A 26496-nucleotide genomic window follows, 5' to 3' on the forward strand; every position below is an offset into this window, starting at 1 on the left:
CACGAGTTGTATTTAATACCTTTGATGTTGACGTTTATAAATATTATAAAGAAAAGGTTATTGAAAATCAATGTGATTAAATAATTTTGAGTACCATAGCTTGTACATATTATTATAAGATTATAGTGACTTATTTGCAAGTTCATTTTAGGATATGGCTGGCATCTTTAGTGATATTGTCATCCATAATATTGTTTTGGAGCTTGATGCTAAACCTATCAAATGGAAAATTAGAAAGATGCACCGTAAATTTGCTTTGATGGTTGGCAATGAAATTGAAAAATCTATAAAGTCAGTTTCATTAGAACTCTTGATTACCCTCCGTGGATTTCAGATATAATTCCCAATGCTAATTGTGATAGACGTATTTACATATATATTGATTTTTGGGATAATAAAGCATTGCCTAAAGCTAATTTCCCATTACCTAATAGTGCATGATTGTTGGCTCCACCACTAGGCATGAGTTTTTATAATTCAGAATTATAAAAAATGTAATTGAATCTCAAAGATCAAAATAAAACTATTTATACTACTACTTGGGGCATATATTTTATTATGTAGTTCTTTCATTTGGATTAAAAAATGTTTGTGCTACCTATCAGAGGGCAACAATTTTGATATTTCATGTTTTGATGCACAACAAGCTAGAAGATTATGTGGATGGTATTTTGGGTATATTGAAGAGACAAGTTAATTATCTTGGAGAATTGAGGACCCATTTGCTTGAATGAAGAAAATGATTATTTGTTGGGTTTCATTATATCTAGGTGATGCATTGAAGTTGATAGTAAGTAAATAGATGCATATTTTAATACGCCTCCACCTCAAAATTTCACAAAAAATTGTAGTCTCTACTCTCTGACAAAATCTAGGCTATTTGATAGTTTATTTCATAGTCAGTGGATTCCACTTTACCTTTCATACTTTTTAAAAAGAAATGTACCAAATTTCAATAAAATGAAGAGTTTAATTTTTTGATGATATGAAATGACATATGATGAACCCTTTGGTTTTTTGTACGTTATTGGTAAAACCTCATTTCTATATGTTTCAACTACTTGGTTTGTTGTTGGTGGTTCATTGGCATAAAATGATGAGAATAAAAAAGAGAATGCTATTTTTATGTTGTTTTGCCATGATTCAATTGTATATTATTTTAGTCAAGCCATTGACCCATGTTTCATGTGTAGTGGCTCACACAAATACATTCTTATGAGCATGAATGGTTCACATAGTACTCATTGCATTTAGATGTTTCTCACATGAGTGAAGCATTAGGACATCCTCAAAGGTCACCTATCCTAATACTACTATAACTCAAGCTTGCTTAACAATTGAGTTTCTCCCAAGATTAAACTAACTGAGCTTGCTAACTCATTTACAAAACCTTAAACAAATATTTTGTGTTATGAACCATTCATTATAGCGCCCCACTACCTCATCCAATGATAGGTAGCATGTATTTTCATAGTGTATCAAATATACTTGATGCTCTATTAAAATGCCTCCTACATATATCCCTAGTCGTGACCATTTCCTCATAGAGGTTGAGACATTATATGTTACACATTGAAACATGTAATAGTAATGGAAGATCCTTTGCAATGTATGCATTCCAAGGCTAATATTATAGGATATGCAACATGTTGGATTATGTTACTAGATTTTATCTCAAATTTATCCCTCCAAAATCTATGAAAGGACAAGATATTATTGATTAGCTAGTGACAATGATATCGTCTACTCATAGGTTGATTGATGCATCATTTTTTGATAAGCATATATCATATATTGATTCCTCATACCCTTGGACCATGCTCTTTGTTAAAGGAAATAGAGGTGCGGATTACACTTCCTACACTAATTTACAAGAGCAATATGCAAAATTAAATTTGTAAATAATTACAAAAAAATCAACACATTATTATACTATAAGATAATGATTTACATGGGGAAAAATTTCAGGAGAAAAACCCCACTCCAAAGCAACTCAATGTATTATCGATTAATCGACATGGTTGAAATACACTTTTAGAGTCTAAGACTTTATAGGAGTATCACAAACATGTAGATTTGAAGCAATTCTAGTAGTATAATGGTACATCCAAAACTCACTATGAGGCCTCCATCTATAGCAACCAATAAATAGACAAATATCAAACCACAAATAAAGTTTGGTTTTCCAAAACCATGTGCCAAAACTATCACTCAAAATTGGTAACATATTTGGGCAAAATTTGAATGCCCAAGTTAATCATGGTCATAACTTATCATAGAATTTATTATATGTAACTCCCCAAATTGGGTACTTGTTGAGGTGTGTTTTAGGCACATAACATTCAGAATAAAATACCAAAGCACTTTACCCTCTCTTGAACAAAATCACCTCAGATGCTAAGGGTAAGATCAACTAAAATGTACATGTCAGGTCTTGACGAGTGGGTAACTCAATGGTCGATGTGAATTGCTGTTTTCACTTGGGGAGTTACACGAATGTTCGAATTAACTTCATAGATCATGGATAGGGAATGGGTGTGTTGATAACTTAGGATATGGCAATGTAGCTATAGATTTAAGACTTACTAAAAAAGGGGGCAAAACGAATAGGGTTCAGGAAATCTATTCTAAGCCTAGGAATGTAGGAAATGATGAACAAATTTAGTGGAATCAAACTAGGCAAGGTCTCACAAACAGTTTTTGACACAAGCTTAGTGCGATCATCTAAGGTATACTTATTGACCACACAATGCGCACTTACCAACGACAAGAGGCTAGTGGTATGGATTAAGGATTCCACACAAATATACTCAACAACTCTTCCACTCAATCTAATAAACATGAAAACAAATTCTAATCTAACCTGGAGGAATTGAGAACCATGAATGCAAAACAACATTTGCAAGACAAAATCACCATCAAGTCGAACAATGATTTATATTCAAATAGCTGCAGCATATACCAACAATTCTACAAAAACTCTCCCTTACAAATGAGAGACAATGAGGTATATTTAGAGTCTCATACACAATGGATGTCCAAGATTAAAACTAAATCAAGGGCCAAGATCATGCCAACAAAACCCTAGAATTGCCCCTAATTAGGGTTTACATAAAAAATGGTGCCACCAACATATGGCCCAATAGAAAGATACCTAGTCATCAAATAGGGAATCTTCTAGAAGATTCCTCCCTGCATCTCTCTCTCTCTCTTAGCATACTCCAAGAATCTAGCCAATACAAAATCTAACTCCATGGAAATGCTAGGTAAGGTATCCTACTGTAAATCAATCACGTCCAATGCATCCGAGCAAGCATCCAAAGTGTTCTCCCAATCTGGCATGAGTTTCTGCAAACTATGAACGTGAATCAACAAAGAGACCAAATCATCCATTTGACTCTTCTTCAAAGAGTTCAACTGACAAAAATACATAAGTTTCATCTTGTCTCTTAATAACTGAATCATGAACTGATCCTTCCATCTCTGTACAACTCAGTTGGGCGCTCTCATAAGTTGATTTCTTCATGGTTAATGAACAGTACCAGCCATGGAAATCATATCTGTCTCCATTGTGCACAATGTCCTTCCTGATCAATGTGGACCTAGGAATCTTCTTCAAAGCTCTGAGGCGTGGAATAGTCTTCTCCTGGATAGGTTTGAATTTTTTCCAAACTTCCTCCAAATACTGGATTCTGTACATGAGCCTTGTTGTCCTGTCATATGCCTGGACAAACTAAGTAAGGAAATCATGTTTGTTTTCTTGCACTTGCAATCCATTTCTCCACCTCCGAGAGTGTATCTCTCGCCGCCTCATAGTGTGAATGTAGTCCATGATCAACTGCAATAGGGGAAATAAGGGTGGGATTCTCATGCCTTGTCCTTGCAATGCACTCTCTAAGTCTGATATTCTCTTCTCTGTACTTCTCTTTCTCTTCAATCTCTCTATCCAATCTCGCACTAATTGCCCTAAGGTTATCACCAACCTCCTGAAATTCTTGCTCTCTTGTAGTACGGCCCGTTGATGTGTTTTTTATGCACATGCGAATACAGAATAAAATACCAAGGTATCTTATCCTGTCTTGAACAAAGTCTCTCACATGCTATGCTTCATGATCAAATGAGACAACTCCAAGGTTACGAAATGTCAGGTCTTGACTTATGGATAAGTTTAGTGGTTTGATGTGATAATGCTGGAATCACAAGGGGACTTACGTTGTACATGAATGCTTAATCTTATCATGGATCAGGATAGGTATGCCGATAACTTAGGATTTGGCAATGAAGCTCCAGACTTAATTTTTACTAAAAAATGGGCAAAAGGAATAGGGTTCAGGAAATCTATTCTAAGCCTAGGAATGTAGGAAATGATGAACAGATCTAGTGGAATCAAACTAGGCGAGGTCTCACAAACAGGTATTGACACAAGCTTAGTACAATCGTTTAAGGTATACTTAAGGATTTCCAGACCATCACCATCAAACGTTGACACCATCCAAGTTGATGCTTGTCAAGGGACGCGTAATAGTTGAAGTTAAGCTTACTCAAATCTCCAGTTGACCACACAAGGCGCACTTACCAACGGCAAGAGGCTAGTGGTATGGATTAAGGATTCCACACAAATATATTCAACAAATCTTCCAGTCAATCTTAACATACATGAAAATAAATTCTAATCTAACTTGGAGGAATTGAGAACCATGAATGCAAATACAACACTTGAAGAGCAAAATCACCAACAATTGAACAATGATTATGATTCAAATAGCTGTAGCATATACCAACAATTCTACAAAAACTCTCTCTTACAAATGAGAGACAATGAGGTTTATATAGAGCCTCAAAAGAAATGAATGGCTCAGATTGATTCAAGATCAACGACCAAGATTACAAGATAAAACCCTAATTAGGGTTTGTACAACCACCATTACATTGGCCAATAAGAAACGAGGGTAGGTAAGATAAATAATATTCCATGTACTGCCATGTGTCACCTATTCCCTCCTTGAATGAATGTTGACTTGGTACCCTTTGATTGAACGAATGGTGACTAGGATGCCACCTCAGCTTGCCTTATACACTTAACCAATTTGCCTTGTACATTCTTCATCTTCACAATGTTTGGAATCACTTATGATACTTTACATTCCATCCTTATGTTAAGGAATTCCATGAATTGTTCCCTCCTTATGTTTGGAAAATTTCCCAATCTTGGAATCCTGAAATATTTCCTTCCTTGATGCAATTTGATATTGGAATGCCTTAATGTAGTTCCGGATTTCTTGATGTAAAATCCTTTGTGTTCATTTCTTGAACTTACTTTCCTTCATTTGTTCACCATCAAAGTGAAGTCTTCTTCATGATTGATCTAGTCCCCATCTTCACCTTCTGGAATCTCCATCCGGAAATCCCCATCCAATCTTTGAAGTATTGATCCTCCTTATCTGCATTACGTGCATCCTTCTTCACCTCAAGCCTTGATCATCGTGCTTCCTTTCCTCGTAACAATCCTGCAAAACAAACAAGCATTGAATCAAATTTCAAACACCCATGTGATAAACTTAACTTTAACCTTTGGTGGGAAATTCATCTGCATATGGACTGATCATTCATCAAAACCATTCGCATTATCCTTGTCCATTCTTCACTTGGTGGAAATTTGATGCCTATCTGGACAACTTCCTTCCTTTGTAATTTCATATTCAAGTGGAAATCCGACCCTCATCCAGACTTACTGTCCTTGAACATCATGTGTTGAGTGGAAATTAGAGCCTCATAGGGACTTTGTTCCTGACATTTGTCCCAACATGTGATAGTTAATCTTAAAAAATTGTAATACCAATTTTGGAAAATATGAAGGTCCGGATTGAAATCTGGAAGATTTTCCTTAAGGAAAACCAATTTTCAGACTTATGATAAGTCTGATCACAATTGCTAAGTCCGAAGACACCCCTGTAAACTCAGAAAATCAAATATTTGGAGCCCAAAAATGAATGTTCGGGTCTGAAAATATCACTTGGAGGTCTGAAAACACTCAGAAAGTGACTGATTTTTGATATCAAAGTTGTAATAAATGTCTGATTTTCTGAGGTCAAAGTCTGAATACGCCCTCCAATGCCTGAAAATACTCAGAAAATGGTGTATTGAAGTCTGATTTTCTGATTCTTAAGTCTGAATACACCTTCTGAAAGTCTGAAAATGGCTCCAAAAAGTCTGAAGACGCATTGAAAATGATGAATATCAATGGCTGGAAGTGGTCACAGCCATGTCACATGCTTGCATTTGAATTATTTTGACCTTCAAAACTCAGAAATGGTCACATCTGGGCACAACTACGTGGCTGGAAATGAAGTTTCAGTCTGAAGACAACCTGGTATACTCAGAAAAATGTCAAAAATGGTGCTCGGAAGTATACCACAATTCTGAAAATGCTTGGAAAAGGGTGTGGAGAAGTCTGATTTTTAGTTTGTAAATTCTGAAGACACCCTTCCAAGGTCCAACAATGGCTGCCCAATGTCTGAAGAAACCTGCAACTTCAATAAATCAGTCATTTAAACTTGTTGCAGTCATAGGAAACACCTGTATTTGATGAATTTCACCTTCACAAAGTGAAGTTTGTCAAATCTGGGCACAAACAAAGGGCTGGTAAATTTCTTTTTAAGTCTGAAGACAAATTTAAAAGTGAAGTTTCAGACTTAGATCAACCATGGGAGCTCTACCAGATGCCCAAAAATCTCATAGGAAATGATGCCCAAGTAAAATTTTCCAAGTTGGCAAGTGGCTGGAAATGAAAATCAGTCTAAAGAGAACTTGCAACTATGGAGTTTCAGACTGTAACAACAATGGCAGCCCTTGAAAATGCATTGAAAACTCTTCCAAACAACCCTTAACCAAAATCGCCTTGGTGTGGATGAGCTGAGCAATGAAGAATAATTCTGAAAATGTGTTGCCAACCAACAATGGAGGTCAAATCAATCCCAGCAAGGTCTGAAAATAATGGCAGCCCCTTAACACTCAAAAATATCACCAAAATTCATCAAGATATGGAGGAATCAGCCTCCCAAATAAAATTGTCCAACTTCAGCCATGGGGCCACCTCCCAAATCTGAAAATTACTCTAAAAAACTTGCTCCAATGGCTGCCAAGAAATATCACCCAGCTGGGAATAGGCAGGAAATGAACAACAAAACTAACTTTCAGGTCCAAATGTGTCAAGTAGACACTTCACCAAAATCGCCCAGCTGGAGAAAATCACCCAAATCAGCAACTTAGCAATCACACTCAGCAAATCTAATGATATTTTAATGCTGGTCACCTCTCTTTAAACATGTTTTCACCTTGAGTTTTCACCACACAAGCAATATGGGATAAAATTTTTCCTCTTTTACACTACTTGAGGGAAAATCAACTTGCCTGGAAAATAATATTTTTTAATTTTTAAAACATTGCAAGTCATTAAATAATTGTTTTTAATTTTTAAATAATCGTCAACACTTGTAAAACAATTAAATTTGGGGTCAATTTATTTAAAATATTCCAAAATTTAGATCAAAATTAACCCTTGGGGGAAAATCGCCCCATGTTGGGATAAAAATCCCGACAAATTTTTTTCAAACTTGCACATAAAATAGGTCAGGGGAAAATCGACTTGGGCATGGATAAAGAATCCACACAAAAATTAACTTCATTTGACACCCTTTGGTGGAATTTCGACTTCAGTTTGGATAAAAATCCGGACTCAAAATTCATCATATTGCTTTCAATGGAAAATCGACTTGGGTATGGACTGAGAGTCTGCACAAAAATCCACATTAACTTGTCACAAATACCTGGTGGAAAATCGACCCAGGCGTGGAATCTTCCTCATTTTCATCTGCATTCTTGTCCGCTCTCCATTCTACACTCCCAGTGGAAAAACGAAGGCAGTCAAGACGAAATCCTGACACTTAGTCAAATTTGATGCTTCCAAGGGAAAAATGACCCAGGCATGGATAAACAGTGGTGGAAAATCATAGCTAGTATGGATTTCAGGGGAAAGCCATGTGTAGTGTGGATTTTGAGTGGGGAAAACCATGGGTAGTCAGGAATATGAGGGAAAAAGCACCTCTAGCATGGAATTTTGACCTTTTAACCTTTAGAACATGGATTTCCCTTAGGAATTTGACATTTTAACCACTCAAAATCGCTAGAAAACTTTAAAAATTGATAAAAATCAACTGAACTTAGGCAAATTCATCAAAAATTTGAGCGAAAAGCAAAGAAACCTATCGGGATAAAGTGCAAAATCAACTCGAATAACTTCCTAGGAGCGAGAAAACAACTCCAAAAGGTTTGAAAACACCTTGGCACTTTAAAATCACCGACGTGCATGTTTAAAAACACGTTAATCCTCAAAAGGTCAACACTTAGCAAGAATAAATCAAAACCCTAAGGCAACCCCTAGACTTAGGCAAAACTCAGGATCACTCTAACATTTTGACATTTTAAACACATGATCCTATTCAAAATTCAAAAACCTTGTCATCAGCAAAGGCAAACAGTAGGAAATTAGGCAAAACTTCTACTCTAAAAAGCAAAAAGTGGGGTTCCCTATTTGCAATGAGGCGATCTGTGAAGATGTCACAACACGGCCAAGGGCAACTGAAGTAATCTGGAAATCCATAGGAGTAGCAATGTTTGCCGTCACACCTCCAATAGGAACAACCACTTGTGCAATCCGCATTCCTGTCTCATCTCTAGCTATGTGTGACAAAATCTCAACTCTCTTAGGCTCTTTCTCCTCATTGCTCCTAGCTAAGTAGTCATCAATGTCATCAATAGGTTGTACCTCTATCATTTTCTTACTTTTCTCCATACTCTTCATCAGCCAATTAGGAATAGCAGCCATCTCCATACCATCATCGAGACACATATCTCGATCAAGCTCTCTCAATGCCGAGATGACATCGTCATCATCATCAGGATTATTCTTGGTCAAATCATATACATTCTTTCCCAAACTAACCTCCAAAAGGACAGTAGGGGATCCCGACTGATCATCATCCTCATTTGGTGGAGTAGATGTCGCTGTGGCATGTAAATCCTAAATATTCTCTGGTAGTATCACTGTGTTGGAGCATTGCGTAGTCCCTGTTTTGTTCTGCCATTTGAACTTCTTTGATTGATGAGACACTGAGAGGTGGTGAAGGAATGATAGGCGAAGGAATGGTAGTCTTTTGTTTCTTCTTCTTGACCTCCTCAATCTTCTTCTCTCTAGCCTTGACTTCTCCTGGTGTGTTCTTTCTTCTCTTGGGAGCTTGACTTTCCTCATCCGCATGAATCCTGACATCACTGATAGTCCTCTGATCATCCTCGAAAGTGGATTCTTTCGGTTTCATCTTTTCATAAGTGAAGGAAACACCCATATCAACTATCTTATTCATCTGAATATCTACCCATGCTCGGGAGAAACTCAAGACCTCTCTTATCAATACATTCAAATCTATCTCTTCTGACTCTGACCAATTAGGCAATAAGATCGCCTTCTTCATTTCATTTTCATACTGTGGATGCATATGATCTCTGTCATCTAACACCTTATCAGGAATGAGGAAAAGTCCAGACTTCCTCATGAAATCCATTGACATTCTGGATCACATTCGTCTCTTCATTGCCTGTTCGTCCATCAGGTTGGCCCAATAATCCTCTATGTCTACCTTGTGGATGAACTTCTCTCCCCTGATCCTTCCAACTTTCTTATCTGAATCAAACCATTCTCTTTTCTTATATGTTGCAAATCGATAGAATGCAAGCTCCTCACTCGCAGTGTTGGCTGCTAAGGCGGATTGACAAACCTCCAATGTTTTCCCAACTGAAATAGGGAATGTCATGCCTGTCCTGTGCTTCTCTTTTTGAATAGAATCAAACTCTAGAAGCTGTCTCACCACTTCCAACAAGATCATTCTGTCAGAAGGATACCTAGGAAGCCTGTAGGGTTCGGATTGAAACCCATGAATCTTGAGGTATGTGAAAGTGGGAAACTGAATATACCACGATCCATATTTCTCTATCAGCTCCGTTGCCTCCTTGGACAATCTCTTGTGGACTCCACCCTGCAGCATCCACATGATGTACATTGTGAATACATCATTCACTCTCTTGTAATCTTCAACTCTATACATGTTCAGTTGTGGATAGCACTCATAACTTTTGAATTGTCCTTGTCCATTCCCGACTTCACCTGAGCATATGAATCCTTTGTATGTAAGAAACCGTGCAAGCAAGTATACCGAGTAGGAAGTCATGGCGAATGACTTGGACCGCTACACATTCCTCAGCTGAAAGTCTAGATTGTCACTGATGATTCTGGACCAATTTATTAATGTTCCTTTTAGACAATCCTGGATGAAATAGAACATCCATCCATCGTATATTGCACCCTACGGCATCCCCATCACTCGGTTAAGCAAGAATACTAAATCACTATATTCCTCTTTGAAGTCTGTGCACATGAGTGTCTTGGGAGCCTTGGAATGATGAGGCCTAGGCTCAATCATCCACTTCCCCATCACTCGGTTAAACAAGAATACTAAATCACTATATTCATCTTTGAAGTCCGTGCACATGAGTGTCTTGGGAGCCTTGGAATGATGAGGCCTAGGCTCGATCATCCACTCCTTATTCACCATGGTCTTACACACATCCATCTTCTTATATCGGTCTTCATATTCATCTTTAGTTATATCCTTCATGTCTGCTCCACATGGAATTCCAAACACCTCAATAATGGTATCCTCGGCAAGGTAGGCAATGATATTGCCCTTAGGAATCTTGATTATTCAGGAGCGAGGATCGTAACATCGTGTACAGTCCAGGATAAGATCACTACGTTGTATGGATTGTGGAAATCCAGCGGCCTGGAAAATGCCACTTTTCATCATGTTCACATATGCTGGGGAAGGAATTTGGCTTCCAATTCCGAACATACGCTGTCGCATCTGGTTCATGTTCAGGAAATGCATGTTCGTGTCTATAATCTCCTTCCATCTGGATGACATCTTGGATTCTAGATAGAATCCAGTCTCAAATATCTTCTGTTGTTCTCTCTTTTCCTTGAGTCTGGACTTCGACATCACACCTGTACGAAGCTTGAAGTTAAAACTTAGGAAAAATAAAAATATTCTTGACAAAATTCTTGAGTTCCCAATGATTTAGACTAATTAGGGTATGGAAATCAGGAAAATAATCCACACTCTAGATAGATTTCAACAATTTAAATACAAAATGTGACAAGGTTAGGGTATGAAACCCTCATGAAATTCATTAAAATCATTACCTCCTTATACTTGGAACTTATGCTCAAATTGAAGTGCAAAGGAGTATACCGGATCAACAATGACTAAGGAAAGGTGTGAAAGGTTGTGTTTTCACACAAAATTATCTCTGAGGACACCTTCCGAAGTCAACAATGGCCGTCAGCAAATCTGAAGACAACCTGCAACTATACAAATTAATCTCTCAAAACATGTTGCAATCACCCAAATATGCACAAATTTGATGAAAATCAATCTTGATGACGAAAGCAATCTATTTCGGGAACACAAGTATGGCTGGCAAAAGTTTAATGTTCTGAGGACAAGCAGCCAAAATGAAGTTGTAGACCTGTGGCAGCCATGAAATCTGACTGAAAATGATCCCAAAATGCTCCCAAATGCAAATCGCCAAAGTTGGAGTTGGCTGGGCAATGAAAATCTAAGTCTGAAAATGGATGAACAGCCAACAATGGAGGTCGCACCAGCAGTAACAATGGCGTGAAAACTCAGATCTGAAGTAATCACAACAGGTAGGGAGTGATGGCGACCACCAAACATGAAGGGAATCCACCAAAAAATGGCACCAAAACACTTGCAAAACAAAATCGTCCTCCTCCAACTATGGTGCCACCTCACACAAGTCTGAAAATGCCTTCAAAATGTACTTCTATCTGCCAACCCAAATCTGAGAACAGCAAGCAAAAAATGGCGGTATCAAGGAAAAATTGCCAAAGTGAGAGGTGGAAACCTCAAACACAAAAATCGCCCCAAGCAAAAATCGCGAAGTTCACCCAAAATGGCGCGATCTCCAAAAAATCATGGCACTATGGCATCAATGGCAGCCACCAAACATGTCGCTAAGCTGGAAAAATGGCAATGAGGATAGTCTCCAATCAATCACTTCACCTGGACATTCTACCAAAAAATCGCCAGCTGGAGAGGAAATCACCCTTTCATGGATACACTCGGCAAACTTAGTAATAAAATAATGCTGGGGTATCCCCTTTTGAACTTGCTTCCACCATCAACTTTCACCACACAAGCAATGTGGGATAAAAAACTTGTTCTTATACTTGCCTGGTAAAAATCGATTTGCTTCTAGAAGGTTGGAAACATTAAATGCTGATTACAAATCATTAATTGTTTTTCCTTTATTTTAAATAATTGTTGCTTTTCATTTAAAAACAATCAAAAGGAGGCTCATTTTTAAAAAAAATATTTCAAAATTTAAATGAAAATGGCCAATTGGGGAAAATCGATCTAAGTAGGGATTGAAAAATCCCATTAAAATCACATTTAAAATCGTCAAAATATCCCCTTAGGGGAAAATCGATCCCAGTAGGGATAAAAAATCCCATTGAAAATCATCAACGTGCACAAAAATAGGGTCTAGTGGAAAATTGATCTATGTCTGGAATGAAAATTCCACTTAAAACTCCATCCTTCAACGCAAAAATGCCCCTTGGTGGAAAATCGACCCTAGTCTGGATGAATATCCGGGCTCAAAAATATCAAAATCTCTCTTAGTGGAAAATCGCCTTGAGTCTGGAATGAGTATCCGCACTAAAATCCTCAAAAAACTTGTCACAAAAGGCTTGGTGGAAAATCGACCTAGGTGTGGAATCGACACAAACGTCATCCGAAACCTCATCCATACTCCGAGTGGAAAAACAAGGGCAGTCAGGATAAAATCCCAACACTTAGCCAAAATTATAGCATCTTGGGGAAAATTGACCCTAGTGTGGATTCACAGTGGTGGAAAAATGGGTCAAGTCTGGATTTCAAGGGAAATCCATGTCCAGTTTGGATTTTGAGTGGGGGAAAATCATGGGTAGTTAGAAATATGAGGGGAAAAGTACCTCTAGTGTGGAATTTTGACCTTTTAATCCTTATAATATGGATTTTCATCCGGAAAATGATGATTTTTTCACTCAAAATCACTAGGAAACTTCAAAACTCAATAAAACTCGACTAGACTTGGGCAAATTTATCAAACATTTGAGTGTAACACAAGGAAATCTATCGGGATAAAGTGCGAAATCAATTTGAATAACTTCCTAGGAGCGAGAAAACAACTCCAAAAGGTCTTGAAACACTTTAGCACTTAAAATCACCAACGTGGATGCTCAGAAAACACGTTAACGCTCAAAAGGTCTACACTTGGACAAAATTAGGATCATTTAAAATCTCAACTTTACGCGCTTGATCCTATAACCTCAAAAAACCCTAAACGACTCTAGGCATGATCAAAACTCCAAGACTCGGGCGCAGGAAACACAAAATTGCCCACTAAGCTGCTAAAACCCTAACCTAAACACGTGGAAAGCAGGAAAAGAGGGGGTCCCTTTTAGCAATGGGGCGATGTGTGAAAAGGTCATAACATCTGGTGACTCCACGGAGCAAATGTTCCAGAACATTTCAAGAATAGAGCTCAATCCGACTCTTAGAATCTTCAATTAACCCTTGCATAACATAGCAATAGGTTAGAAAACACATTTGAAAGGATGGAATCCAAGAATTGTATCAAGTTACCTAGTCATTGATTATCCACGTGTGTGCAATTGCATTCTTTACCTTCACGAGACTATTGTAAAGTCAAAGGATCCAGTGGGACTAGCTACGTATGTTGTCCATACTGCAATAGCAATAATAGTTCTGATTGAAGTGTACCGAGCTACAGGAGCAAAGGTCTCCTCATGATCTATACCTTCCTTTTGAGAAGACCCTCTAGCTACAAATCTAGCTTTATATTTTTCAATACTTCCGTCAGCTGCATGTTTAATTTTGAACAACCACTTAGAAGAAACAACAAATTTATCTTGAGGACTAGGAACAACATCCCAAAAGTCATTCTTGATGATGGATTGATATTCTTCCAACATTGCATCTTTCCATACTTGCTGTTTTGAAGCCACTTCAAAACTTGAAGGCTTGGATTCAATAAAGTGATTCATTAAAGCAACATATCCTGCAAACTTATGAGGTCTCTTACCTTCTCTGAAAGTACCATGAGGGGCTGAATACTTTTCAGCCTCTTGCATAGTATGCCTGACCCATAAAGGTCTCTTCTTGCCACATCCTCTTGCATAGTATGCCTGGCCCATAAAGGTCTCTTCTTGCCACATGAAATATTACTTGGTTCAGCAGAGGTATCTATAAGATCAATAGGATCAATAGGATCTTCTAAATCAGGAGTCTCCCTCTGAATCTTAGAAGGGGAATCAGGGGCAGTAGTATCCATATTTTGAGAAATATCATGATCTTCACTTTCAATTTCCATAGAACTTCTTTTGGATCTTTTGCAAGCTACATCTTCTTCAAATGAAACATCTCTGTTGTTCTCAATCTGTTTTTGACCCGGAATGTAGATTTTGTAAACTTTTGAAGATTCAGAGTAACCAACAAAATTTTCCTTCTTGCCCGAAGGCTCTAACTTAGACCTCTTGTCTTTAGGTACATGAATGTAAACTGGACACCCAAAAATTATGAGATGACTAACTTTTGGTTTAACACCTGAGAATGCTTCTTCAGGAGTCATATTGTCTAGAATTTGATGTGGACTATGATTCTGAACATAAATAGCTGTCCTGCAAGCTTCTGCCCGAGGAAATATTTGAAGGCCTTGATCATGGATCATGGCTTTCGTTGCCTCAACAATAGACCTGTTCTTTCTTTCAGCAATTCCATTTTGTTGAGGATTTTAAGGGACACAAAGCTCCCTCTTAATCCCAGCTTCAATATAGAAATTTTGAAACAAACCAGAAGTATATTCACCCCCATTGTCAGATCTTAAAAGTTTGATCCTCTTATTAGACAAATTCTCTACTAGAGCTTTGAACTCTTTAAATCTAGACAACACTTCATCGGATTCTTTAGATTTCAAAAAATAAATCCATGTCTTATGAGAGAAGTCATCAATGAAAGTAACATAGAACCAAAAACCACTTAAAGAAGCAACAGACATAAGACCACACAAGTTTAGAATGAATCAGCTCTAGAATTTCGTTTGCTCTACTTTCACTAGAGTGAAAAGGACTTTTAATGTTCTTACCTAGAGGACATTTTTTGCAAACACCATCATGATCTTTATTAAGCTTAGGAAGACCAATGACCATCTTCTCCATGGAGGAAAGAGTTCTGAAATTTAGATGAGCAAATCTTTTATGCCACAACTCATTAGAAGTCGTGGAATCATGAGCTAAGGCATGAATAGAACGAGCTGAAAGTCTATATAGACTATCATGACGAACACCAATTTCACGAGCTATCTTGATGCTAGTGTTCTTCCACGCAAGAACTTTGCCTTCAGCAAATGCAACCTGATATCCTTTATCTTCCAATGCTGAGATAGAAATCAGATTTCTCTTGATTCCAAGAACAAATAGCACATCACTCAGATGAAGAGGAATTCCAGAATCTAAATGAAAAGATGTGGTTCCAGCGCCTTTCACAAAATAACGAGCATCATCACCAATGATAACATGCAAATGAGAATCTTTTTCAATCAGATTAGAGAGATGTTCACGATAACCATTAATATCGCGAGAAGCTCCACTGTCAATCAACCAAGTATTACTATCAGAGGGAACACTACTTGAAAGAGCAGGAATAAATAAGAAACCCTCTGAATTTTCACTTGATTCTCTATGAGGAGAAGCATGTTCAACATTAGTTGCAGCAGCTTGATGCTTGGGCCTTGAAGGACATTCTCTAGCAAAGTGACCAAATTTGTCATATTTGAAGCATTGAACCCTAGAGAGATCCTTTTTCTTCTTAGATTCAGGAGCTGAATCAGAACTCCTGTCTCTGTTTCTTTTAAAGTTTCTTTTCCTTCCTTTTTTTCTAGAAGTATGGGCAGTAAGAACATGATCTTCTTCATTATGAGATTTCCGCCCAATTCCTCTTGCCTCCAATCTGCATTCCTCTTGAATGCAATCAGCTCTCAATCGATCAAACTTGGGTAGTTCATTTTTTCCACTAATACCTTGAATGAAAGATTCCCAAGAGTGAGGAAGACCATTCATAGCCAGCATAACCGGGTCTTTATCCTCAATAGAATCTCCAATAGCATTGAGCTGATCCTTCAAATTTGTAATCTTCATAAAGAAAGAAACAATAGATTCACCTCTAGCCATTTTGATATGAAGAAGTTGATGTCTCAGGGCTAGAGCTCTACTAGTGCTGTTGAATTCATATAAACTTTGAAGACACTCAAACATCTCTTTGGCTGAATCCAACTTGGATATAACAGGTACTAGATGATCCTTAACATAATCAATTAGAATCTTTCTTGCCATGAAATTATTTTTCCTCCATTGTGCTTTCTCAGAATCATCAGAAGGTTCATCTACAACAGACTTCACGTTGTTGAGAAGATTATTCTCTTCAAGCACAATAAGAACTCTGAATTTCCATGAAGTATGATTAGCTACACCATCCAATCTATCTTCAACTTTGAGTCCATTCACCATTGTTGAAAACTTGAAATAAACAAGCTAAATATACAGGATATCAGGTTGCATTTGCTGAAGGCAAAGTTCTTGTGTGGAAGAACACTAGCATGTTAAAATTTAGAACCGAAAGATAAAAACTCAGAATATTTCAAAATCAGATTTCCAACTAGAATCAGATTCAGATTCAGAATATTTCAAAATCAGATTTCCAATTAGAATCAGATTCAGAATCAGATTTCCAACTAGAATCAGAATATTTCAAAACCAACCAATCTGGTTCTGGATCTTTTCTATAGACCCGCTCTGATACCATGTTAAAATTTAGAACCGAAAGATAAAAACTCAAAAATCTAAATCAAGAATTCTTACAAGAACACAAAAACACAAAACTTATCCTGGGAAAACCCTCCACCTGAGGGTGAAAAACCCAGCCACACTAAAAATATCTTTATTATCAAAACACGTCTGATACAAAGTTGATACGCTTAGCAAGTAATGATTGTTATCAATTTAACAATCAACCGAATAAGTCAAAAATGACTTCTATAACGCATACCACATATATCCTCCTTTACAACATATATATATCTTGCACATCGATCATTCACACAAAGGTTATATAGAATGGATCGAACGATACACGGAAGCTACTGAAAATACCTCCTTCGAACTCAATCATGGATGAACACAGAAGCAAAAGAATAAATGGTCTTCCTTTAAATTATACCGCTCATTGAATACAGCCTCTCTTTTCTGAAGAAAAAGCACACACTGCTGAAGATCACCAAAATACATAAAATAGATAGAATGCCTGAACTCCATTGCAGCTGGAAAACATAGAGATATAGAAATGAATAGAAGAAGTATAACTCTCCATGAAGTGAAGATGAAAAGCCACGCGCAAGGGAAAGATGTCAGTTACATGACCGACATCAAGAGAATTGAACAACGGATGGAATCCAGATCGGACGGTAATGGCAGCCAACACACAATACTTCCACGAAGCCGCAAGCAACATACACATATGTGGTGATGGATATTGGAAAGAACCGAAAACACATTCAACATATTGGAGATGAAAAACAGAATTATCACGAACACGGAGCTCAAATAACAATCGAGCAAAATAGATGAACTGTGAAAGGGTGCAATCAGCTATACGAATCTTACAGACATTGCATGAAATGATGTCTCACGAAGTTACACACATTAACAAATCTAACTACTAGAGCCTGTAAGGTCCATGGACACATTACACCATCAAAAATTCTTTTTACTCACTAGCTTCTTTAATACATCTACAATAACATGCAAAGTGTCAAACTTATCTAGTATCACCCTCCTATCCTCTACTATATCTTAAACAAAATGGGTACTACATATCTATGTCCTTTGTCCTCACATAAAATGGATTTTTTGATAGAATATGACACTTTGAACATTACAAAGAACTCATGGATCCCTAATCTAGCTCCACATTTGAACACAATCTCTTAATCCAAATGACCTCTTTATAAGCATGAGTAGCTGACATGTACTCAATGTCTGTAGTAAATAATGTGACCATAACTTGCCACTTATCCAATTGATAACACCACCAAATAAATTATAAAACATCTAGTGGTGGATCTTTCTCTCTCAACATCTCCTGCCTAGTCTAAACCCACAAATCCATGAATATCCACTAAGTGCTAGTGTTTTGTCGAATTACCATGATAAGAAATAAAGCACTCAGAAGTACCTTATCGATACCTAAAGAATCTCTTAAGCACATACCAATAATATCATCTAGGATTAACGATAAAACAAATTAAGACTCTCATTGCTAGGGTATTTTCTTTGGTTTAACATAAGGCACGCATGCCATGTCCTCTATTTGATCAAGTGTAGTCAGACATTGCTCCATGGATAACTTAGTCCCCATTTAAATTGGAACATTCAATGGTCTATAAAATGACATGTAGAATATTTCCAACACATAGTTCATATACATGCTCTAGTCCAACTAAAGGTTTTATTTTCTCTCTCTCTTTTGATCTCCATACCCAGGACATATTTGGTTGCTCCAATTCTGTTATATCAAACGGTGTTGGAATTTAAGACTTCAAATCACAAATGACATCCTTAGTGTTACAAAAAATAACATATCATCTATGCACAATGTAATAATATGGAATCAATCACCATCTAGTTTATAATATAAATAAACATAACATTCTGATTTGATTCTCAAAAATCCTAATCCTAACTGTGATGTCCCCACTTCGAAATATAATTTAATAATAAATAATTATAATAAAATTAAAATACAAAAGAATAAACATAAAAATTAAATTAAACTAAATATCAAAACATTTATTTGTTACTGATTAATCATCCATTTATTTCTACCAGCAATATATTATAAAATAATGAATAACCATTTATCTCTATAATAATAAAATATTAATTTACAATCAATATTAATTACTATTAAATAATTATTAAATAAACACATAGTGGCAGACCAATGTCAGATTTGTCTGCCTTTGAGACAGTAATTGCAGTCTGAGGTATTGCTTAAGGCAAAACATCGATACTATGTCTGCAGTGATATTTAATCAGCGATGAGCCCCACTATTAGTCAGCAATAATCAAGTAAACGTCGACATTGATAATATATTAAGCCAATCCGATCAGATGACATTAAGACATTCCGATCAAACAAATATCGGTTAAGACATTTAAAGCAGCGAATAGGATAATTAAGATTATCTTTAACATCGATTACGGCTCAAAAACAATGATTAAAAACATACAATAATGATTAGTTATCGGCATACACCAAGTCATATAGATGGCCAACCGCTTAGATAAGAAATATTGTTTAGTGGTGCGATGTTATTAAGATAACTTCTTATGTTAACAAACAATGATGAATTTTCAAGGAATGGTTATTCCAAAAGACATGACCTTTAGGAAGATAAAGGTATAAACAGTATTTCAAAAATCAATTCTAGGGGGATGCACATTCATATCGGAGACAGCACCGACATTCATTCTTAGAAGCGTAAATCTCCAAACTGAGAACAGCAACATACTCCCATCAACAATATTAGCGTATTCAACCTTGAGTATTAACCAGATTCTGATCACTCGACATGTGCTGTAGACAGAGTAGTATAGAAGCACATAGCCTATAGAATTGAATCAGGAAGGCTTCATTATTAGATACACATTATAATGTGATCGATTCTAAGACTTATATTACATTTATGAGCAGAGATTGTTGTGTGATTAAAGGTAACAATCAGACACATCACCATTATCTGCATACTTCAAAAGAACGATCAGACACAGCAATTAATTATCAACATTATAGAGGACAAGGGGAAGACTGACAGCATAAGTATACAGCCATAGCAGAAGGGTATTTCGTAGTATATAGTCATGTCATAACCCCCATCAGAGTATCTAACATAGCAAATATTTTACATCATATCCATTCGATAAGGATTATAAATATATATCTATATATATTATAAACTCTGAACATTATATCCATTGTACCAAATAGAATATATATATATTTCAGATGTCAATTACATCAAGTCAGAGAAATAGATATCTTCATATAGCAGACTGTGACCTATAATTCTTATTTTAAGTGGTAAATTAAATAGGGGACAGGAAGCAGGAGGTACAGTTGTGTGGTGTGTATATGTGTTTGAAGACAAATCATTATATACACATAATGGTAAGAGGGCTGTCCATGAAAATATTATATTAGAGGAAGTGACAGCAAGAGATTTGGATTATGTATCATCTATTCATGACAAGCTATCAAGATAAGTTTTCCATCCTGAACTATTCTTAGAATTATAAATCAAATATATTAATAAATTGTTTCCAGTTTGATTAAATTTTATTCATAAATATATTACATTTCTCACTATAAGCTGGAATTGTTGTTTCAGGACTGAATTATTATAGAATCCCAAACTGGGGACAGTACAGTGGTATCAGAGCATGATGGGATGGCAGGGTAAAGAATCAATAAATCATTTCAGTCAATAAGAAGAAATCTAACAATAGAAGTATTTGAGTGTATGCTACGTGCTTGCGTATATCCATATATATGCTTCATGTTTTCAAATGTATGCTCCGTGTTTGTACAAGTGCATACTTTGTGTATGCTCAGTGTCTTCATGCATTTATATGTATACTCCGTGTCTTCATATGCATAATACTATTTGTTATCCTCTTATGGGTGAGGGCTTGAAGAGTAAGAGATGGGTCGTGAGGGGCTTGTAAGTAACCTAAAAGCAAGTACTTACAATTAAAGAGTCAAGTCACCCCCTTACGTCTTCCCCCCGATCCTATAAGAGGGAATGCATAAAGATTGATTGTTTAAAACCATCTTGTGGAGTGGGCTTGAGAGTGAGTTGAGAGGTTCCAAGGGACTTGTATAGAGTCAAGCAACCTGGCTACATTCTCTCCCCAATTTCACAAAATGGCAAGAGGTAATGCATAAAGATTGATAGTATGAAACACATCTTGTGTTGTGGGCCTGAGATGCAACAAGTGTTGACATTCTCCCCCCATCTTCACAAATCTTGTGTTGTGGGCCTAAGATGCAACAAAGTGTTGACATTCTCCTCCCATCTTCACAAATCTTGTGTTGTGGGCCTAAGATGCAACAAAGTATTGACATTCTCCCCCAGCTTCACAAGTTTGTGTTGTGGGCCTGAGATGCAACAAAGTATTGACATTCTCCCCCCAACTTCACAAGTCTTGTGTTGTGGGCTTGAGATGCAATAGAGTTTTGACATTCTCCCCCAACTTCACAAGATAACAAGTGCTTAGGGAATGCATAAAAAAATTAATTGTATAATACCCATCTTTTGTTGTGGGCTTGAGATTGAGCTGAGAGGTTCCGAGGGGCTCGTAAAGAGTCAAGCAACCTGGCTACATTCTCCCCCCAACTTCACAAAATGGCTTAGTGGAGAAGCAGCTCCCAGCAAACCCATCCCATCTCTTCTTCCCAGTAATTGCTTAAATCCTTACAATGGGATATGTATATATTTGCATGTGTGCTTCACAATGTAGTGACAGGTTATCCTTACAAATCTTCGGTCATGTAAGTACAAGGTTTCACAAATCAAGAACCTTCATGACAAAATTAAGGATGCTTGTGGGCAAGCATCTCCACGGAGGGGAGACTGTGATGTCCCCACTTCGAAATATAATTTAATAATAAATAATGATAATAAAAAAAAAAAAGAATAAACATAAAAATTAAACTAAACTAAATAAAAAACATTTATTTAGTACTGATTAATCATCCATTTATTGCTATCAGCAATATATTATAAAATAATGAATAACCATTTATCTCTATAATAATAGATTATTAAATAAAATATTAATTTACAATCAATATTAATTACTATTAAATAATTATTAAATAAACACATAGTGGCAGACCAATGTCAGATTTTTCTGCCTTTGAGACAGTAATTGCAGTCTGAGGTATTGCTTAAGGCAAAACATCGATACTTCGTCTGCAGTGATATTTAATCAGCGATCAGCCCCACTATTAGGCAGCAATAGTCAAGTAAACATCGACATTGATAATATATTAAGCCAATCCGATCAGTTGACATTAAGACATTCCAATCAAACATATATTGGTTAAGACATTTAAAGCAGCGATTAGGATAATTAAGATTATCTTTGACATCGATTACAGCTCAAAAAACAATGATTAAAAAGATACAATAATGATTAGTTATTCGCATACACCAAGTCATATAGATGGCCAACCGCTTAGATAAGAAATATTGTTTAGTGGTGCGATGATAAGAAATATGCACATTCATATCGGAGACAGCACCGACATTCATTCTTAGAAGTGTAAATCTCCAAACCAAGAACAGCAACATACTCCCATCAACAATATTAGCATATTCAACCTTGAGTATTAACCAGATTCTGATCACTCGACATGGGCTGTAGACAGAGTAGTATAGAAGCACATAGTCTATAGAATTGAATCAGGAAGGCTTCATTATTAGATACACATTATAATGTGATCGATTCTAAGACTTATATTACATTTATGAGCAGAGATTGTTGTGTGATTAAAGGTAACAATCAGGCACAGCACAATTATCTGCATACTTCAAAAGAACGATCAGACACAGCAATTAATTATCAACATTATAGAGGACAAGGGGAAGACTGACAGCATAAGTATACAGCCATAGCAGAAGGGTATTTTGTAGTATATAGTCATGTCATAACCCCCATCAGAGTATCTAACATAGCAAATATTTTACATCATATCCATTCGATAAGGATTATAAATATATATCTATATATATTACAAACTCTGAACATCATATCCATTGTACCAAATAGAATATATATATATCTCAGATGTCAATTACATCAAGTCAGAGAAATAGATATCTTCATATAGCAGACTGTGACTTATAATTCTTATTATAAGTGGTAAATTAAATAGGGGACAGGAAGCAGGAGGTACAGTTGTGTGGTGTGTATATGTGTTTGAAGACAAATCATTATATACACGTAATGGTTAGAGGGCTGTCCATGAAAATATTATATTAGAGGAAGTGACAGCAAGAGATTTGGATTATGTATCATCTATTGATGACAAGCTATCAAGATAAGTTTTCCATCCTGAACTATTCTTAGAATTATCAATTATGAATCAAATATTATAATAAATTGTTTCCAGTTTGATTAAATTTTATTCATAAATATATTACATTTCTCACTATAAGCTGGAATTGTTGTTTCAGGACTGAATTATTATAAAATCCCAAACTGGGGACATTACACTAACACAATAGTCAAACTTCTAATACAATCACCATGCATGCACAGCAGCTCCTCCCATCACATCAATCTAATATTAAACTTATTTTTCAACCATTTCTAGGTAATTTGATTAACTAAAAAAGATATAATGTTGGACATGAGCACTTTACAGTTGTTGATGTATCCTTCTAGGATTTGGTCCATTTATACTTCTCTAGTGTATAGACATTCCAGGTTGGTGCATATGTTAGCCATATTTATATTTACAACTTGTTAATCTGCCATATATTGAGATGTACCTTAGGAAGAAATAATTAGCATTCCATCTGAGGAACTTCATAAAGATTGGAATCACAACTCCTTATGGAAAACATATTAATAAGGTTTAAACCAGAAATAATGTAATGATGAGATCCTGTGCACACAATGTTCACTGAACAGGATTGCCTCCATTGCTGGGATGGTAAAGGGGGAACCATGCAATTCTTAACCCTTAGGATTGCGTTAGTTATGATGGCTTTAGACTAGGTGTTTCTATATTTGCTTTCACTTTTTGATATTTTGTTAAAAGTTAAATATGTTAACTAGAAAATCTCAAATCGGGGTTGGAGTTCAGATTTCTTTTTATACCACGAAAGCACCTCTCTAAACCTTGAAGTAAAGACATGATACATTTGTAGTGTAGAGATGTCTTTAATTGGCAGCACAGTATTGTCTGCAAGGTATATTGTTCTCAGATTTTCATTTATGTTCTTTTAACATATATGCATTCTCCTTAATGGAAACCTTGACCAGCCTTTTCTACTCAACATGCTATTTTCACACTGTTGTGCTCAACCCTCTACTGGTCCGAAATTCTCAGTTTAGTTTCTGCTTTTTAGGCAATATCATTTCTTCCTCAAAAGCACCATGGTTATTATAGTACTTTTGAGTTAATGCAACCAAGTCCCTAAGCACGTCTTTCATAAACCCTCAGTTGTTCAAGTATAGTACAGTAAGCCTCTGACATGCTAAAGTTTCCACTCTACCTCTCAAAAAAGTTACAACAAAAACATGCTAAGTTAAGAAACTAAAGTTTTTTGAGTTTCATGTTTTGAGGTAGTAATCCAAGGATTTCATTTTAATTCCTCGTTTTAACTTAAGTTACAGATCAACATTATTGTTCACCTAAGGGGACATTTGTAAAAGATTAATTTCTTATTTAGTTTTCAGAAGTGTTCTGAAGTAATTTCCTAAACTGAAAATTCCAGTGTCAATTTATGATTCATTTTACTTGCTAAAATTTGCAGGTACAGCATATTGCTGTTAGACCCTTGTGTGCTGAGCATGCCACCACCTTGACTCTCATCATCATGTAAACCTGTAAAGAAATTTAAATAGTTTGAGACAAAATAACAAAGAGACACAAAGGAAGATGAAATCACTGAGAAAGCCCTGATCTTGTTGATATGATAAACCCATTAATATTTTTCTTCCAGTTCAATTTAAAACCCTGTAAAAATTAAAGGATTATCTTTCTACTCCACCTTAACGTTTCCAGTGCCAAGGAAACAAGCACCCAACCTCCTAAAAAAGGTTTCCAAAATTTTGATTTTTAAGTCCTTTAATCTCAAATGCCACAAACAAGAATAGTTCCTATCTTTACTTTTATGGTAGAACATAAGATTATACTCGTCAGAGAAGAAAGCTATGCAGTTAAATCGTAGTTGATTTATGCTGGGATATGTAAGACATAGTGGGGGGGAAGCAATTAAAAATAGTGGTATAATTCAACAAATCTTTCTTGGCCACTCATCTTCAACAAAACGTTGTTCCATAAAGAGCTAGAGCATGCAAAGTTTAGGTTTCTTCTTCAGCACTGAGAGTAGATACAAAAATTTCAGTAAAATGTGTACACTATCTCTCCACAGAGGTATTCTTTTAAGGAACAAGTATTTTCTGACTAATAATCTTATGTTATTGTGCTTATGTCAGATCCAGAGGCGGCGGAGTGTACTTGATGATGATGATTAGGGATATAATATACATATTTCATATATATCCTTGACCTATATCTGCTATGGTCTTTGTGAAAACTGGGTATAAACCTTGTGAAGATTATTTGTATTTCAGAAATGATTGATGGTTGAGTTTAATGGGTATTCTTATTAGTATACTTCTCCATGAGAAAATTGAATTTGGCCTTCTTTTTCTAGAATTATCATGAAAATGACAATTTCAATTTTTTTTAATTAATTTGAGATGGCCTGCCTTTTTTTCTGTATAACATTTGAGGGCTGAATTTAATGTTATTGTTATAATTAAAATTGACAAATGATAATTGTTAGTGGAAATACATGTTAGATGTCGAATGGCTATGGTCAATCTTATTGATATTTCATTGTCTCCTTAATTTGGTGTCATTTTTCCTTTTCATATGTTTGGGAAGTCATTTATACAAAGCATATTTTAGCAGAAGAAAAATATAATTTGGCTTTTGATTTTTGCTTGTCTTGAGAAGATGGCCATATCTGTTTCATTTATTGATTTGTGTTCAAATGCATTTGTTTCCCATAGAAGTGAAAGCGTATTGCACTAATATGGTGAAAATTGATGAGCAAAATAATTGAAATGGAAATGTCACTATGTTTTATTACAGTGGTTTAAAGTTTAAACTATAATATTGCTAAACCAATTTGACATATGTTTCTGACAAACTTTTATTCAAAGGATTTCAAGAATAATAGGCACCTGGAAACTATACTATATGTAAGGGATCGTATTACCCACCTTCCTTCACCTTTATTTATTTTCAATTATCTCGATTTGGAAGGGCATCTTTGTGACCGTACCACATGTCCCAAGGTGTCATATACAGTTAAATTTTTTCCGTTGAATGTTTATACTTATTTTCATTCTTAGTGTTGGTAGTATATACTATATACTAT

The 26496-nt window shown here is 36.0% G+C and overlaps 1 protein-coding gene across 2 annotated transcripts in view; it reads left to right on the plus strand.

Annotated features, from left to right (window-relative positions):
- The window catches only part of LOC131061995 (uncharacterized), a 110460-nt gene extending 84625 nt beyond the window's left edge, over positions 1 to 25835 (plus strand). For both annotated transcript variants that reach the window (XM_057995830.2, XM_057995829.1), the window contains exon 7: positions 25544 to 25835. In XM_057995830.2, the coding sequence (XP_057851813.1) occupies positions 25544 to 25582 (39 nt within the window). In that variant the 3' untranslated portion in view covers positions 25583 to 25835. The remainder of the gene's footprint in view (positions 1 to 25543) is intronic.
- The last annotated feature ends 661 nt before the right edge of the window (positions 25836 to 26496 follow it).

This window comes from Cryptomeria japonica, chromosome 2, assembly GCF_030272615.1.
Source record: "Cryptomeria japonica chromosome 2, Sugi_1.0, whole genome shotgun sequence".
Lineage (NCBI taxonomy): Eukaryota > Viridiplantae > Streptophyta > Pinopsida > Cupressales > Cupressaceae > Cryptomeria > Cryptomeria japonica.